Raw genomic sequence first — 19,390 nt, 5'->3', positions numbered from 1 at the left:
TAGAAGTTATTCAGTATGCTCTGGACCAATCAGAACTCCCACACGACATCAGGTGGGAACTGGCAGCCATGGCAACCAACGACAACAGACGACAACAACAACAACAACAACCGATACCACATTCCAGACGAAGGAACAGCAGACAGATCAAGAAATGATGGATCAACATCTCATCCCACCTGATGGTGAGCCACCTCTCAGCATCACTTACTGAGATTCAAACCTCAGGAGACTCCTTCTCTCCAGACAGGCTCTCTAACCATTCAGCTAGGCATCAAACAATGACAATTGTTCCGTCCAACACAATGCGGTGGAAACACAAACCTGTGTCTGTATGTTCCAAACTGAACACGGTGGAACTCTCTTTATTGTATATTTATTTCTATGATATTTTTTTATTTAAAGGACCAAAGAGTCCTGAAAGGACTTGGTCCTTTATTGTTATTGTTAGTTTTTTTTTCCTTCTCCTTCTGCCAAAAATAATAATAATCGCGAAACTCGGCCTACAGAAAAAACAAAACTCTTAAGGGCGACTGTGGCTCAAGAGGTAGAGCAGGTCGTCCAATGATCCATGGGTCGGCGGTTCGAATCCCGGCTCCTCCTGTCTACATGTCGAAGTGTCCTTGGGCAAAGACACTGAACCCCAAATTACTCCCGATGTGCTGGTTGGTACCTTGCATGGCTTCCGCCGCAATCGGTGTATGAATGTGTGTGTGAATGGGTGAATGTAATGCACACTCTATGTAAAGCGCTTTGGATAAAGGCACCATTTACCATTTTATCTGGTACACAGCAAGCTAAAAGGAATCAACACACCAGCACGCCAGAGACCAGAATACTTCAAACCCAAACAAATAGTTAAAAATAGAACTACAAAACGCACGTTGGAGATTAAACAACAGCCAGCACCAGCAACTGTGTTTATTTAATCACATGTGAAAAATGTGGCTTACAATATGTCGGAGAAACGAGTAAATCAATAGCTTCAAGGCTGAGACAACACAAATACAATATTAACAATGCATAAAAGACAACTACAAGGATTGTTCAACATGACATGGCAAATGGCATTGAAGCTCTAAAAGTATACCTGGACTTCAACACAATCCCAACTGGACAGTATAGGACAAAGACGTTTTAATGAAAAACAGTGGATCAAGAACCTCAACACGGATTTTCCTGGAGGTTTAAACATGCCAAAATATTAGACAAGTTGTTTTGATTTTGTACCAAAACTCCACAGCCATATACATGCTAAACACAGCCAACAATCAATGGAAATCAGACGACTTTGAATATAGGGGACACATTAGCACATTCCACACCAAGCCAACCTGGGACACGAAGCAAGAGTGTACAGTGCACTGAAGTCCCCTCTCTCTCGCTCACTCACTGCCTTGCTCTCTCCCACAATGTTAATGTTAGTAAAGTTACACCTATTTTATGTAAATAACATGGTAAAATGTGCAGCATTGGGAGGTAAAGGGGAGACACTTTAATTGTGAAGGAACGACAGGATGAGGAAAGGTGTTGTTGTTGCTAATTGTCGAGAGTAATGTCTGCGTGTGATATTGAACAGTCAAACTATTCCTATCAATATACGGCTGTATCAACAAAATAATGATGTCATAGGTATATGAGGGGGCCTCATATTTGGTCTTGAAACGGGCCTCCAGATTCCTAAGGCCGCCCCTGATTGTAGTGATGCCATGGACACTCACCCCACCTTGTGGGGAGGGGGAGGGACTGTCTTACTGAGACAACATGTAGTCCTGCAAGGACTGTCTAAAGACGACGGGACGCGAAGACCGTAAGGGCGCCGCCATGTTGCTCACATGGTGCTCCATGGAAGGAAAGAAACATGCGCAGTTGAGATCAAGGCAGCTGAACCTCTTTAGACAGTCCTTGATGTAGTCCAGGAAGGAAGGAAGTGAGACCAGTGTCCATGACATCACAGACACTTTGAAATACTAAAATATAAAAAAAAAAAAAAAAACACACACATATTTTACCCACATAAAAAGAAAAACAGGAAAGTGTTTCTTGTCTCCTGAACATCGTTAATGAGATCTGGTTGCAAAAGGGGCGAAGTGGCTCTTTAGAATTCAGAATATCTAACACTGGTGTCTATAAGCTGCAAGAGGAGGCATGAGAGCAACCATAGGCAAATTTCTGTAGTCATGGAATTCAACTTTTATTTAGTTTTAGTCATATTTTAGTCACCTGGAATGTTTTAGTGTTAGTCTAGTTTTAGTCGACTGGCATAAGATTTTAGTCGACTAAATCTGCTGTTCATTTAGTCGACTAAAATTTATTTTAGCCGTCGTAATTGCTCATTCTATACACTTGTTGAAAATAGCAGATATACAAGCTCACAACGCGTCATTTTCAGCATTCAACAAGTGTAAAATGACTTATACTGGATCTCTTGTCACCTTCCTAACATTTTAGTCTAGTTTTTATCTGTTGACGAAATTGTCAATACATTTAGTCTTATAGTTTTATTCATCATGGCTTAGTTTTCATTTAGTTTCCATTTAGTTTTCGTCAGTGGAAAAAGGTAGTCGACGAACAGTTTCCGTCATAGTTTTAGCCGACAAAACAACACTGGCTATAGGGTGGTCCGTCCGTCCGGGTGTCCGTCCGTCCGTCAGGCACCAAGGCCTCTGTGTGCTAACCCTGACTCCGCCATGATGGAAGAAGCTCGCTTCACACTCGTTTCACAACAAGCTATACTTTGTGAACTTGTGAACTCAATAGCGCAGCTCCGGTCTGGCGGAGTCGGGTTAACTGTGTATGGCCTCAGGGGCTTTGCCATTTCTGGAGGGGCATTGTGCCAAGTTGAAGGGGCACGTCCACAATTTGCCCTCCACGGCCTCCATGTAATGAGTGCCCTGGTGGAAGCTAAATAGACAGGCTCCGCTGTGTGGAATTCAAATTAATTTCAAGTTAAATCAAGTTAATTTAATGGTAAAGATTTTTGATTAAATCAATTAATTACCAGCTGCAGTATTATTATCTGTGGGTCTGCTGCTGACGTTATGCCACTTTTTAGCTGCGCTCCGCTGTTATGCTCAAATTAGTGACCCTAAAGAATTCCGAGGCAACATGGCTGGAGACGAGGCAGCCAATCAGAACTGCTCGACTAGCCATGCCGTGCAGACGATGGGATGTTATGGGTTGTTGCCAGTGGTGGCAACTGTCGTGACAGAAATAAGCTAAGCAGCCTCCAAAAACCAAACCAGGCAAGCAACTGTGGATGAATCCACGTAAGGCTGGAAATATGCAGGCTTGGCAACCGCAGCAGAAAATTATCTCCAGTGTGTACTACCGTTCGGGACTCTGGCAAGCTCATATTGACGTGCTTGCAGCTGGTAAAAAAAAACACTGTGTGAACTGAATGATAAAATGGTGTGCTTGTTGGGGAACTGGCTTAGACTGAACACTCACATTATACCAGACATTAATTCATATTCATGTTGGCCTACTTTTTGATTCATCGAATAATCGCGCAAGTGCATTTTTGTATCAACGCAAAACATTTCTAAAATATATTTATTATAATCGACTAAATCGTTTAGTCCGATTAAGAACTTTATTGTGCACCATTTCACACAACGGTGTCATGCAACAACGGCGAACATTGCTCACAACGTGACCTCATCAAACCCTGTACACTCAAGACGCTGCCCCCGCTGCCACCCTTATAGATCTCCATACATGGAGCTGACCTGTTCTGACATTCCATGTGTTGATCTGACCTCAAACAAACCCTGTTCACTCAAGACACGCTCCATATATGGCCAGACCTCATCAAACCCTGTATACACACAAGACACTGCCCTTACATCTCCATACATGGAGCTGACCTGTTCTGACATTCCATGTGTTGATCTGACCTCATCAAACCCTGTGCACTCGAGTCAAGACACGCTCCATATATGGCCAGCATAAGAATGCATTCCATATGTTGATTTGACCCCCCATGCCAAAGCACCAGCACTCCCCCAGCAGTCTGCCATCACCCAGGCTGATGCGTGCAGGGCGTCTTACTGGTTGTGACCTATAAAAACCTGCATTTCATGTCAGTCACTGCAGAGCTACCAACCTGCACACATTTTGTGTACGCAATTCTAGGTGTCTATACGCCTAGAATTGCGTGGTTGGTACACAAAATGTGTGCAGGTTGGTAGCTCTGAGTCAGTCATGTCAGTCAGTCCGTCCGTCACGCCTCATGACTCCATATATGGAGCTGGCCAGCAACTCTACATCTGACCTCACGGACACCAGAATAATAGTTTAACTCCTGGTTCTTAACTGTGCCCTTTAGGGCGAGGTCGCTTATTCTCGCCCCTCAGGGCATCTTACTGGTTTAAATTGATTATATTTGTATAGTCGGTTCGTTGGATTGACTGTTGAACCACCGTCAGAGACATCATACTCATACTCAGGGACGTGCACACAGACATCAAAGGGGGCTTCAGCCCCGCTGCCCCTGCCCTTTTACCCGTCTGTAAAACAACTGCCCTTTCCAGACCACCAATGCAGCATTTACTACGGTGAAAGAAATGCAAATGCCACTCCTTTCCATGCCATGCCGGAAGGCAGCATTCAGGAGATGTCTCCTGAACTTGAACACAGCATTTTGCGTTGAACAAATGTGTTTAGAAATCCATGTCGTACACACCGCATCTCCACTAGCTAAAGAGCACTAGCTAAAGAGTGATGGGTTGCGCCCCGAAAAGAGCTTGTTGATCTGCTATTTTCGCAAAACAAAATTGTTCAAAAGTGCCCCCTCTTACGGGATTTCAGCCACTGCCTCCCTAACACTCCTCTGCACGTCCCTGCTCATACTAACAGAGACATCATAACAGGACTGACTAGATTTGCCACGCCTCAAGGCCAAGGGCAAGGCTGTCCCATTCGATCACTGCTGGACAGTTATGACAGGACAGGACTGGCAGGGAGCCTCTCTGTTTTTGGACGTGAGCAGCAGAGCCATATCTAATAGAAGAGTTACGATATAGAGGGGGCGGAAACCGAGCGCTCGAGCGCAATTCATGCAGCCTGAACTGAGCTAAGCTGGAGTTGGAAAATACATTGTTTTCAACGAGGGCGGGGCAAATATGAGCTATTTTAAGCATTGTGTGACAACATGACAACTGTTTTAAAGTATTGTAGGGTAACATCTAAAGTCTCTTTAATGTTTATGTTGTACGATAACTACAAAACAATCTAAAATAAAGGGATTTAAGATCATTAAAGCTGGGCTTTTGCCTGTGTCCAATGCAATTCTGCCTACTTCTGGTGCAGGACTTGTCCCAGTTGGTTGTCCCCACGCTCAATAGAAGTCTATGCATTGGACTAAAGCCCCATGAATAATAATAATAAGGCACTGGTATGGTTAGTTTACCGGTAGTTTAGTTTAGTTTTGGTTTAGTTAACCGCTATTCTTCCTGGGGTCCTAACAGAATAATATACATACAAGAAAATGGAAATTAAAAACAACATTACAGATATCACAAAAGAAGAAAAAAATACATTACAGCATAACAAATATGGCATTCACTCTCTAGATTGTATTACATTACCTGGTATATTGACGTAAACCTTTCCAATGGGAGTCACGTGGTTTGACCAAACATTTGAGGTTTGACGGCAGCATGTGTTCTGCCCTTCAAACAAAAATGGTTCGTCCAAACCATTGGAAAAGCATTGTGGCGGCCATTAAAAGACAAGACACAGAACATGTGTTTGACATGTGTGTATGAGGCCCGAGGAAGCGAGGGTCCCTGTGGACACCACTTTGAGAGCCATTAGCCAAATTCCAATACCCAGAATCTGGGCTACTCGCTCACTCGCACTCAGTCACTCCAGCAAGGTGGTGTTATGGTGGAATTGGTGACCTGCTGAAATATGTGACAACTGTGTAGACAATCACATAATGTAAATGTGTCCTAATGTCAATTGTTGCAGTTTGTTCATTAGCAGAGTTCAACCTAACTGTATTTAGGCCATGTATTTAAAGACTTCCATGTAATAGTTGTGTGAACAAGATGGTCACACATTTGGCAGGTCACCAATTTCACCGTCATTTGCCATGCTGGGGTGAGCGAGTGTGAGTGAGCGAGTGGCCGAGATATTGGGTATTGGAATTTGGCTATTATTACACATGGCATGGGAGGAGGGGGCCAGCTTTCCTGGGCTTCAGAAGGAAACCCAAATGGCGAGATGGACCCTCACTCTATATCGGTGTTGTTGGCGAGTGGACGCCATTGGGTCTGATGTTAAATAACCTCTGTAGCCTATAAGAACTGCAGTATTCCCTGGACTGGATATTATGTGTGACTTGCACTGCAATCTGGGAACCCGTACAAAAATGTGAGTACTTTATCCTCCCTAATGTGATCAGATGATCATATTAGGGCATATTGTTGTCTGTCTCTGATGGCTGATACCGAGTGTGGAACGCCAGGAGGTGCCTTGTACAGTTCTGAAGTTACAACATGGAAAACTAGCCTGTCTTGCAGCTATAGGGACAGGCTAGTCATTTGTCCCTTTTTGCCACAGACGTACACAATGAGTGGACAATGATTATTACCAGAAACAGCCAGTAATTGTTTTTGTCAACTAAAAACTAAGACGAAAAATGTTCGTCGACTACCTTTTTTCACTGAGGAAAACTAAATGGAAACTAAATGAAAACTTTAAGCTATGATGACTAAACTAAGACTAAATATACTGACAATTTCGTCAACAAATAAAAACTAGACTGAAATATTAGGAAGGGAGTAAAGGGACTAGTGGACAAGAGATCCAAGTAATTTTATTTGCATGCTGAACATAGCCGATCTACAAGCTCACAACGCGTCGCGCTGCGATGCGTTGTGGGCCTGTAGATCTGCTATTTTCATTACGACGGCATCAAGGCCTGCCAAAACACATTTTGTGTTTTGGCAGTTTATGTCAATATAATACCAGGTAATGGAATACAATCTAGAGGGAATGCACTAACCGTATTTGTTATGCTGTAATGTATTTTTTTTTCTTCTTTTATGTGATATCTTAAATGTTGTTTTCATTTCCATTTTCTTGTATATTAGTCTGTGAGGACCCCATGAAGAATAGCTGTTGCCAGGTGTAACAGCTAATGGGGATCCTAAATTAACTGTTATATTTAGTAAGTGTGGAAGCTCTGGCGTGGAATGAAGGGCAGACTGGGCTTTTGTAGAGGCAGTGCTTGATTGCAGGATGGAAGACAGGTGCAGAGAATTGGTGCAGGAGAGCAGGTGTGCTGAGTAGAGCCATGGAGTAGTCAGTGAGCGGGGAGTGGCTAAGCGGTGCTTGCATGTGAAGGTGAGGAGGGGTGAGCTGTAACATTAACTAAATTAAACTAAACTAAACTAAAACTAGGGCGGCCATTAAACACAGACATAACATGTGTGTGATGTGTGTGTATGGGGCCTCAGGGTTCCTATATAGAGGGTTCAAAATGCACCCTTTCAGGTCTGTAACTGGTATGATCATATAATAGTAGGGCCTCGGTCCCTGCAGCCTGTAGAAATGTAATCCATTTGAACGCTCTCAAGAGTTACGAGGGGTCTGTCCGTGCAAATAAAACATTTGAGAACCACTATAGCACTATCGTGATATGACATTATTATAGTAGTGTCATACATATTCTGAAGAAAACCCGGAGATTTTGACATTCGGGAAGTGGGTCTACTACCGTCTTATCATCAAAATGAGAACAATTTAATGGCATGCAAAAACCGAAAGACCCGGTGAACTTGACATTCAGTAAATTGGGTGGTATGATCGAAATGAGAACATTTAAATGGTGTCCAGAAAATAAAATCTGGAAGGTCTGAGGAAGAAGGGCTGCGCGCCGAAACGTTACCACTTCAGTAGAGATATAATTGGGGGCATAAAAATGGTGTGCAGGATTTTTTTCATTTTCTTCAAAAAAAGAAAATCTCACATTTGCCACAGACAACAAGACCATAACTCTTTGCCACTGTACGGACATGTTGATGTTTGCTCCTTGCTGTTCATCATACTGTTTCACATTCAATAATCAGCAATTTTGTCGATGAGGATAATTTATACAGTTAAAGCCAGATTATAAGTATTTCCGTCTCGTCTCTCCCTCTCTCTCTCTCTCTCTCTCTCTCTCTCTCTCTCTCTAATCCCCTCTCTCTCTCTCTCTAATCCCCTAACGCATAATCCAGTCACTGAATCCCCGTCTCATTATCATATTCTTAATGGCTCCTACAGTGCGTGTACAAGGGCATGCACATGGAAACGCATGACAAGACAGAATCTCTGATTTATTTAGTTAAGGACAGCATGTGGTCGTCGTACTCCATATTCTGTGAATTGTTTTAATAAAACATGTTCCAACCATGTAATAATAATGCCTGGTACAGACGATGGCCCTGACATCTTCTATAATTGTCATATCGTCACATGCACCTGTGAGGTCCAAACACGTCCCCACAGCTGAGAAATATAGACATGGTGTGAGGAGAGAGAAGAACCCCAACGTTGGGCAGGTGAACATAAGAACTAAAATAGAACGCTCGCCTTCGCACGCCGGTGGGCTTCCAGTTGGCTCTCGCTCTAATAACCCCCCTCAGACTGAAGTGAACACAAAGGTATAGCCTCGGTCCCCAGCCTTATGCTCATCAGAGATGATGAGTAGATGCTGTGCAACCCAGATTCGGCACAAACAAGGGACTACATTCATTTCGCTCCTACATGCCACCGAAATGTGGAGCGCCCTACCAACATCCATTGAGACATGCGAATCCCTTGACTCCTTCAAAAATGCTCTCAAAGGGCACCTACGGACGGCTGCAATTCAAAACTGGCCCCCGTAAAATCTGAATCCCCCACCCACCCCTTTTACCCCTCACTGTACAGTATACACTGTATATATCATTTCCCTTTTTAACCTCCTCTATGATGATGTCCTGTTTTGACTATATTCATACGTCTCTAAATGTTTTTTTATATTTTTTTGCGGCTTACGCCTTTTATTGTTTTTTTTTTAAGGGACAGACAGTAGGCTGACAGGAAACGGGAGAGAGATGGGGGAAGACATGCAGTAAAGGCCGTGTCGGGCTCAGGAGTCGAACCCGCGGCACACTGCGACTGGATTACCAGTCGGGTGCCCAGACGGTTACGCCACCGCCTGGGCCGTCTCTAAATGTTTTGATGAATTGAAAATGGTGGGCCCTATTGTAAATAAGTGTAATGCTTTTGTCGTCCACTCACAGTTAACAGTTTTTGTATTGAGTTGTACTTGGAATGTGCTGAAATTCTGCAAACTGTTAAATCAATCAATCAATCAATTCCAAAGCCTGGTCACAATCTAGGGCAGAGAAGCTATCGGCGGAAGTGTCGGTCGGAAAATCTAATTAAATTTATTTCCCCCCCCCCCCCCGATATTTTTCCGACCAATCACAACACTTGTTTCATTCAACTGAGAGAATGTAAACTGATTTGTAAAGCGTCAACGTCATACTTCCGCCGAAATCCCGAAACTTCCGGCCCAAAAAACATGACAGCGTACAGTAGGTCGCTGTCATACAGTATGACAGCGTACAGAAAGCCCCTTTTCCACCGGGGTTGAACCGCTTCCTCCAGGGACGTGCAGAGGAGTGTCAGAGAGGCAGGGGCTGAAATCCCGTAAGAGGGGGGGGGGGGGCACTTTTGGACAAGAATAGCGAAAATAGCAGATCTACAAGCTCACAACACGTCGAGTTGCGATGCGCTGAGAGCTTGTAGATCATCTATTTTTGGGGCGCAACCCAGCACTCTTTAGCATAGTGGTGATGCGGTGTAACAACATGGATTAAGAAACAAATTTGTTCAACGCAAAATCTACTGTGTTCAAGTTCAGGAGACTATACGAGGGGGGGAAAAGCAATTCTCCTGAATGCTGCCTTCCGGCATGGCATGGAAAGGAGAGGTTGCATCTCTTTCACCATGTAGTAAAATGCTGCATTCGTGGTCTGGAAAGGGCAGTTGTTTTACAGACAGCTAAAAGGGCAGGAGCTTGAAGCCCCCTTTGATGTCTATGTGTGCACGTCCCTGATGGCTTCAGTTCTTTTTTCCCCCGCCTTAATATTGAACCAGTTCAGAGTGTTTCCACTCAAAATGAACTGGTTCAGCAGCACCCTAAAAGTTGGTTTGGAACAGGAACCAAATAAATGGCCTGTCAGTTCCGTCGAAGCCCCATTTGGGTTCCAAGAATCTAGAACTGGAACCAGTTCTATAGAACTAAAGTTATGTTTGGTGGAAAAGGAAGAGAAACCTCGACTAGATAAAAACTCATGATAAAACACAAACAACAGCGTGGTCACTGTTAGATAATTTATGTCTTATCTGTTTACAAACTAATGCCCAGTGGTCAATGTCCCATATCCTCCTGAACTTTGGTCCAGGCCGTTTAATTCATATTGTCACCTTATTCTCCCATATCATCATTTTACCCTTAGTCTACTGCCTGTTTATACTCCGGGTTGTTCTTCTTATCATCATTAATGTCATGTCATCCATGTTTATGGCCAAAAATATGTTTTCATCTGTCCCATTTAATATCTTGTTCAGTCGCCATGTTGCCTGTCCCCCCAGTCAAGTTAACTCGCAATAGGGAGAGGCCTACTACATGTACTTGACCTTGGCCTAGTGAGAAAAGAGATAGCGCATGCTCACTTGGAGTCAGGGAGGGTTTTTCTCTGCCGAAAGTTCACAGTGCAGGGAAAGTTATCAACAAGTTGCCTCTCCCGGCTTTCCATGGGTATCGATGTGCGGAACAGAGGAGATGAGTTCTACGTCTCATCATCCATGTGCTGGTCCAATGAGCGCTCGACAACCAGCGCCACCGTGGGATATTACGGAAATGAACTATTTACCAGCCAATGAACTTTATATCAACCAATCTGACGTGATCTGCAGTATTAATGCCTGGAACAATACTGTGAAGAGGAGGTTCAGTTCAGTTCAGTTCGGATCCATTTTGGAACCATTTGAATACTCTAAATATGATGTATTCTGAACCATGCATGTAGCACATTCTCTATGTAAATTGACTTTATACCTACTCAAAATAATTGTTAAACCCTAAACCTTTCTCAGAACTTTATTTAATCTGTCTCCAAATCATTTTTACGGTCTTTCTATTTTTTTAATGGTACAGTCATTCAAGGGTTAAAGGGCTACTCACTCATTTTTAAGGTAAAGACAGCACGGTATTTGGTCTCCGGCTGGGTCATTTGAAGGTGTTTATTTACAGTCCTTTCTAAATTATCATTACAAAATAGATATAATTTATTTGTATCTAGTCACACAGTGCATTGCAGCGTACATCAGACACAAGCATAATGACACTTGGCCAATGGCCAATCTGGTACGATTAAATATACACCAATGCATTCAAAGAAATCACACCCGTGTGAATTAAGTGGTGCAACTCCGTGTGGGGGTGGAGGGGGGGGGGGACGTTCCAGACCCACAGGAACGCACCCAGGGTGCCGGCACGATTCCGGCGAGCCGCTCCGCGTACGAAACGGTTGAGAAATGACAGAGTTACCGTGTGGGGGTCCCTATACTGTACCCACTACTGCATACTGTACTGTACTGTCACTGTACTGTACTGTACTGTACTGGCACACCCGAAATCACCATATATACAGTTAATATGTGCATGTGTGTTTGTATGTGTGTTAGGTTGCGCACAGCTAGGTGGTGAAAAACAACCATGCTTTTTTCGTGCTCAGACGAAAGCCATCCACCCACACACACATAGCTCCGTAAGGGAGTAAAAAAGGGGGGAGGCCCTATAGTATGTTTCCCTGGTCCTCACAAGAAAAACAAATATATATTAAGCTTCTACCATAGACTGTAAAAAATATGGACAAAGCGTTCCCCGGGTCTAACATGAACGTAAAATGAAGCCTGTAATAATATGCTAATTCCTGATGTAAGTCGCCATCTTTGGTACCAGCTGGCCATTGGCTGGCTCCGTTTTGTATACCAGCTGGTCATTGGCTGCCCAGACAACGAGGCGGGACTTCCCCCCTTCTTCTCCATTGGTTTTTATTTTGACTCGAGTGGGAGGGGAATCCCGATCATAGACTGTAATGGTAGCCACGCCCCTCAGAACATACGCAATGTTTTTTTTTCTTTATGGTCATTTTTTTAATTAATGGGACCATAATTTTCCAAAAAGAATATTATGACATTAGAAATGAGACTTTAAACTAGTGACTGGAAGAAGAAAGTATTCATGACCATGTTTATTAAGGTAATACAGTCTAGGTGAAGTTGGGCCAAAATACATGGGCCTCTATGGAGCTATGGGGCTTTTTGGGTCCGGTCCAGCGCCACAACAGGCCATTATATGAACTACCGATTTCAAATGAGGCTTCACGAAATATCTGGCTGACTGCCCCCCTGGCTTCTACTCGATTAGGGTAATGATTCAGGTTGTGGTTATGGTATAAGGATTAGGCCTTTAGAGAGGGGCTCCATTTTCGTCACCGCTAAATCGCTTATCCCTAAACTTCTTTGCCTTTTTACTTGCGCAAGCAGAGCGCGCAAGTAATGTTTTCGCCCGGTCTCTTCCGCCGTGACAGCTGTCCCGCCATTCGATGTTTATGCAGAAAAACATCAAATCTGTGCCTGTTTTGCTGGGACCAAATGACCACAAATTACCATATTTCTTACGTCATCATTTAGAGCTAGTCATACGTATACTATATACATAATCAGTAAAAATAAAATAGCAAATTGTGCCTGATCTGCTGGGACCAGAGTACGTGGTGTGTATATGTATGACTAGCTCTTAATGATGACGTAAGAAATATGGTCATTTGTGGTCATTTGGTCCCAGCAAACCAGGCACAGATTTGCTGTTTTCTTGCATAAACATCAAATGGCGGGACAGCTGTCACGGTTTTTGGCGCAAAGTAACCACAGTATACCGCTAATCAACTTACAACTACACACTTTATACAGTATAGAGTATAGAGTATATATGTATACGTATATAGTATATGCCTATATACTATATATATACTATATATATTTCTTACGTTATCATTTAGAGCTAGTCATACGTATACTATCATACTATAATTGAGCGAATGTCTGAATGTCTGTCTGTCTGTCTGTCTGTCTGTCAGAAACAAACACTTATCTCCTCATTGCCTGCACCAATCGCTCCCACTTTTCACACAGGCATTGACCATAATAATATGGAGGTCTTAACGAAGCCATTTTTCCAATAAGATTAATAATGAATTTATTAGTGAATAAAAACCCGTTTATTTGTCCGTGGTCTATCTCCGACCGAGCCACACTATTAGCACACATCTCTCCATGCCAAAATAAATCTGCACGCTCCCACAATCCAGCTAGGCTACTTTTTACCGACGCAACTGTCATATTTACTGTACAGATATTGTTTTTACATCACCACACGATCATGGAGAATTGTAACTTGAAGAATTGTGTGCCTGTGGAGGGGGTGTGGGACGCATAATTCGATAGGTCACCGTTTGTAGTGTGACGTAGGAAGCGAAACCCAGCCCCGTCGGAGCATCTGTTCTGTGTCCGTGTTGGATGTGAATGACCAGCGACACACAGCCAGGACTGCAGCCGCTCCGAGGACACTGTTTCTGGGCTTATGATCAGTGACACACAGCCAGGACTGCAGCCGCTCCGAGGACACTGTTTCTGGGCTTATGATCAGCGACACACAGCCAGGACTGCAGCCGCTCCGCCGCTATATATAAATGCACCATTTACACTGTCCGCCCCCTCCTCAACCACCTCCTTCGCCGTGCATTACACATGGGCTACATGCACGCTCAAAGCCTGGACACTGACAACGACAGCTTACAGCCCTGCGCGCACCCAGCGTGGCTGCGTGACACACTGAACAGCACGAACACAACGGAATGCTTATCTGTCGGGGTCTCGGGGTGGCCAAATGGAGACGTTTGGAGAAGACAGATCCCGTGCCGTCGGAACAACACAATGACAAAATACATACAGACAGATGCAATGACAACGACACGTTCCTAAATCACACAAAACACCTAATTCTTATCCTGATTATATAAAGAACAAACTACAACTTGCTTTGAAGCCCAAAAAGCCAACCTCCGCGTTCACCGTTTAATAGCTTATATCTCCACGGGCAGCAGACGGTAGGGCATTCATCAGAAAATCGATTTATCGATTTATCGATAAACGAGTCACGAGTCGACTCGCAGCAGCGCGAGTCGAAAGTTGAGCTTATTTTTTTTTTTTTTTCTCCCCTTTTTTCATTGCATTCAGAACGCGCCCTTAATTAAAAACCAAATGCAGCTGTGTAGGCTATGTGGCTCTCAGCGCGCGGTGTCCCACTATTGAGACTGGCTGAAGTCTGTTTGAACTGCGCTGTGTCAGAGAAGTAACAGATAGAAGCACGCAAACGTTACCCCCAAACGATATCCCCCTCACCTCCGTGCTGGAAATATAACGTCTGGGTTCCCGAGGCTACATGCATGCTGACGCAATGACTGTCTGTTTCTGGCTAAGCTTTACGCGCAGCGCACATGAACCTCTCCGTCTCCGGTCAGTGCGGGTTGTTGTTTATTTGCATGGCTCAGAAAATGAGTAACAAATGAGAACGTTATCGAGTTGTGGAGGAGGAGGAGGAGGAGAATAATAATGTCATATCTCTCATTGTGTTCTCGGTGCTGCTGCTGCGCTGTGTGCCAATACCACTACTTTACCTGGATAACATCATCTTTTCATTTTGACATGATTCACATGAAATAATAATCCTGTACCGGAACCGCGTGTAGCGTTTGGTTTCATTAATGCTATCGTCACAAAATAGCCTACAGCTGCTGCTGCTAAAGATACAAAGATTGGACATTTTTAAACGACGCAAAACGTAGAATTCCCCTCTTGCGTACCAGTGCCACGTGTCCCGCGGACCGGCACCGGTGTTTGGGAACCTCTGATATAGATGATACATGCACTGTGACTGTGTCATATTGGAGAGGCCACTGAATGCGCAGTGCTATGTTTGACATGCTCCGTATTTGAGCGCGCGGCAGCTCCACCCGCCCCTGTTAAATCCCCCCCCCCCCCCCGCGCGTCCGCGTCCGCGTCCGCGTCCGCCCCCCCCCCCCCCCCCCCCCCCCCCCGCCGCCAGAAACGATAATTCGACTTATCGATAAATTACTGTCCGACAAGTCGACTGGGAAAAATCTCAAGTCGTTAATGCCCTAGCAGACGGTGAGCGGTTAGGGGCCGTCTACAAAGTGCATCACCGACCTTGAAAATATTCAATAACTTCCATTTATAGGCAGAATATCACCACCATATTTACATCACACATCAATGGTGTACTTATGATTGTACTACAGCATTTAATTAGCCTATACTTTAGTGCCCAACCCAACTTTCCAAGACCATCTGTAAACAATTCCCCCCCCTATCAGTAATGTGATCTATTACATCACACACTGAACATGATTTGCTGTTTGCATATATTCAGAACGGGTAAGGACTAGTATAGATAATCAGTAAAAATAAAATAGCAAATTGTGCCTGATCTGCTGGGACCAGAGTACGTGGTGTGTATATGTATGACTAGCTCTTAATGATGACGTAAGAAATATGGTCATTTGTGGTCATTTGGTCCCAGCAAACCAGGCACAGATTTGCTGTTTTCTTGCATAAACATCAAATGGCGGGACAGCTGTCACGGTTTTTGGCGCAAAGTAACCACAGTATACCGCTAATCAACTTACAACTACACACTCTACATAGTATATATGTATACGTATATAGTATATGCCTAAATACTATATATATACTATATATAGTATATGCCTGCTTTGCTGGGACCAAATGACCACAAATGACCATATCTCTTACGTCATCATTTAGAGCTAGTCATACGTATACTATACATAATCAGTAAAAATAAAATAGCAAGTTGTGCCTGATCTGCTGGGACCAGAGTACGTGGTGTGTATATGTATGACTAGCTCTTCACCCAAACTTATATAGATAGAAACTTGAATCATACTTAATAATACTAGGTGTTTATAATTATGCATAAAGTAGGTAGGTACAGTAGCAAATAGTTACATCTAAAAATTATACATTTCAAACGTTCCTTCACAGAGATACTGAGATTTGACAGTTTACAGCGGTCGAAAGGACTTGCGCGCTCTGCTTGCGCACTAGTTGGCCATTTATGGCCTACTAGTGTGCAACAAGCAAGTATGCACTCGACAGAGTGCAGTTCTAGTTTTTACTATTTTGCTAAACATTTTTGAATAGTTAAAATGGCCAGTCTACAAGCTCACATCGTGTCAATGTAGATTGGCTAGTTGAACTATTCAAAAATAGTTTTTCAAAATGGTAAATAAAAGGCAAAGAAGTTTAGGGATACAGGGTTTAGCGGTGACTGAGGTGTATAGTATAGACATTTAGAGGCGAGGTGAAGCAGGGAATGGGGTTAGAGGAATGCTGGGGTTATTTTTAGCCTGTGCACCGCTCTCTGTCGCGCACTAAAAATAAAATCCACAGGTGTGTGTCTCTGCCAATAATTGGTTGCCTTAACGATAACGGCCCCCTTTAACGATCCCTATAGGGGTTAGGGTTAGGGTCTGGAACTGTGAGAGTGTACAAACGGAACCAAATGGACCCTTACAGGTCCGTGTACACACGGAACCAAATGGACCCTTACAGGTCTGTAACTCTGAGTGTACAAAATGAATGGAACAAAATGTCCCCTTACAGGTCTGTAAGTCTGAGAGCGTACAAATGGAACCAAATGGACCCTTACAGGTCCGTAGTGTACAGACGGAACCAAATGTACCCTTACAGGTCTGTAACTGTGAGTGTACAGACGGAACCAAATGGACCCTTACAGGTCTGTAACTCTGAGAGTGCACAAATGGAACCAAATGGACCCTTACAGGTCTGTAAGTCTGAGAGCGTACAAATGGAACCAAATGGACCCTTACAGGTCCGTAGTGTACAAACGGAACCAAATGTACCCTTACAGGTCTGCAACTCTGAGTGTACAAATGGAACCAAATGGACCCTTACAGGTCTGTAACTCTGAGAGTGAACAAACGGAACCAAATGGACCCTTACAGGTCTGTAAGTCTGAGAGTGTACAAATGGAACCAAATGGACCCTTACAGCTTTGTAACTCTGATGGAACCTTACAGGTCTGTAACTCTGACAGTGTACAAAACAAATGGAACCAAATGGACCCTTATAGGTCTGTAACTCTGAGAGCGTAAAATGGACCCAAATGGATTATCTGAAAATGATCGGGGGCCAATCGGTGTTGTCCGTATACAACAGTGAAAAGGACACATCCTGTTCATATTTCTCATACTCTCTGCCTATTGGCCAAACTCCAGACCGACGCCACAGAGCAGTGGTTCTCAACCAGTGGTCTGGGGACCACCAGCGGTCCTTGAGGAGGTTCCAGCGGGTCCCCCAGCTAAATGATGGACTCGTGAGAGTGCAAACTTAACCCATTCTGACCTGAGATCAGATTCTAAAAATGTTCTTCTACATCCTGACAGTTTTCTGAAAAGCTAATGTTTCTATGTCAGTCGTTCTTCGATTTTTCAAAAATAGCAGACCTATACAAGCTCGTAGCGCGCCACTCGGTGGCGTGCTATGATATTTTTCAATAGCTAAAGCACAACATAATGCTAACACCAAAAGGGGTTGCCGCCCAAAATGGGTTCATTTGCAAGACGTCTACACAATTAGAGAATGTAGAAGAATTGTTATTTTTGATCAATGTTTGCCTGTTATCTCTTCCTAATGGTCAATCCGCACGGAATTTATTATCAAACCCACGAGACAACAATATTCAAAGTTTTGTGCTTATTAAATGTCATCAAACGGTGGTTCTGTGCTCAAATACTGAATAAGTAAAGGGTTGAAAAGCATCAACATGTGAGTGAATCCATGCATAATGCCATGCAGGCTACCGTATACAGCTCTGACAGTGGGACGGAAACGCTTTCTGGAAACTTCCAAATGAGATGGAACCACAGTCCATGGTTTCTCAATGTTGGCCCCTTTCCAGACCTAGTGGTGTTGACGTGACGTCACTCCATAGACATTACATGTTAAAAGACCTACACTCAGAAGCCATAAACAACGCTTTTTCTGAAGGTAAACTTTATTCTATTTGTTTTAGCGGTCTCAACGTCTTGTTTTCTTCATAATATTGGTCTTTTACATTTTAAAATGTGGAAAGGGTAATGGAAATGTGGAAATGGTGCAGAGAAAGCAGGTAGGGATGTTAGCTCTGGTCCATGAGTAAGGCTATGGACCAGAGCTACAGACCGCGGCCATCTTACCATATAAGTTAATGGCAAGGTGCTACCTATAGGTGCAACGTCCAACGGCAGCCCATTCATCCAAAGTCCTCTCTGATTGTATCAAATGTCAAACTCACCAACATTGCAGCTGTGCGGAAAGCTTGAATTATTCTCTTTCTATCCTCAACAAAGTGTTTGTTTCATAAAAATCCACTGTAGACATGTCATGAGCTATACTTTGTGTCCTTGCAGGTGATTCCTTTTCTAAGTGCTGGAGTTTGGAAGTGCTCGTTGGATATCACTCAACTGCCCATGCGCACCACCTGTTTTGAATTAGCACTAAATGCAAGAGGCAGCAGGACATTGCTTTAATGAAAACGAGTGCTTCCAAACTCTGACGGAAACAAACGCAGTCTGCAAATAGTGTATATATGTGCGTGCGTGCGGCGTATATATACAGTACCTGAAGTCGCTGTACGGGTGTATGATCCACGCTCCGGCGGACTTCAGCCTCTCCTGCTCCAGGGCGACGGCCTTGTGCGAGCCGAACATGCGCAGGCTGAACTTGTTGACGCCGGGCTGCAGCATGGCGCCGAACTGCCGCTGGATGAACGTGCTCTGGTTGGAGCGGCTGTAGTCCTCGCCGTCCTGAAAGCCCATCCCGAACAGCCCCATGCCGCCCCCCCCTCCTCCTCCTCCCCCGATCTCGGGGGTCGTGGTGGTCGTCGTAGTGGTGGTGGTGGTCTCGGCCCCTCCTCCCCCTCCTCCCGCGTTGCAGGCGACCACCACCACGGACGAGGCGGTGGAGGCCAGGGCGGTGGTGCGCGGTGGGGGCGGGGTCGACGATGACGCGAAGCCCACCGAGCGGGGTGGGGGCAGCGGGATGGGCGTGGTCGCCCCCGAGCCGCCCCGGGCCGGCGGGGAGGAGGAGCTCATGATGGAGAGGCGGCGCCGGGCGGACATGGCGGTGGTGGTGGCGGTCCCTGCTGCGGCCGCCGGACCCCCCCCCTCGG

The 19,390-nt window shown here is 44.5% G+C and overlaps 1 protein-coding gene across 1 annotated transcript in view; it reads right to left on the bottom strand.

The window, feature by feature from the left end:
- LOC310856579 (uncharacterized protein) overlaps nt 1-19,052 on the bottom strand; it is a gene marked incomplete at both ends in the record, with an annotated part of 97,781 nt that extends 78,729 nt beyond the window's left edge. Inside the window, one exon of the mRNA XM_083762051.1 lies at nt 18,841-19,052. Within this exon, the coding sequence (XP_083618177.1) occupies nt 18,841-19,052 (212 nt within the window). The remainder of the gene's footprint in view (nt 1-18,840) is intronic.
- Nucleotides 19,053-19,390: the final 338 nt, after the last annotated feature.

The sequence above is a fragment of the Protomyctophum parallelum genome, assembly GCF_964188405.1.
Source record: "Protomyctophum parallelum genome assembly, chromosome: 3".
NCBI classification, from domain to species: domain Eukaryota; kingdom Metazoa; phylum Chordata; class Actinopteri; order Myctophiformes; family Myctophidae; genus Protomyctophum; species Protomyctophum parallelum.
This window is presented reverse-complemented; position numbering and strand designations above follow the sequence as displayed.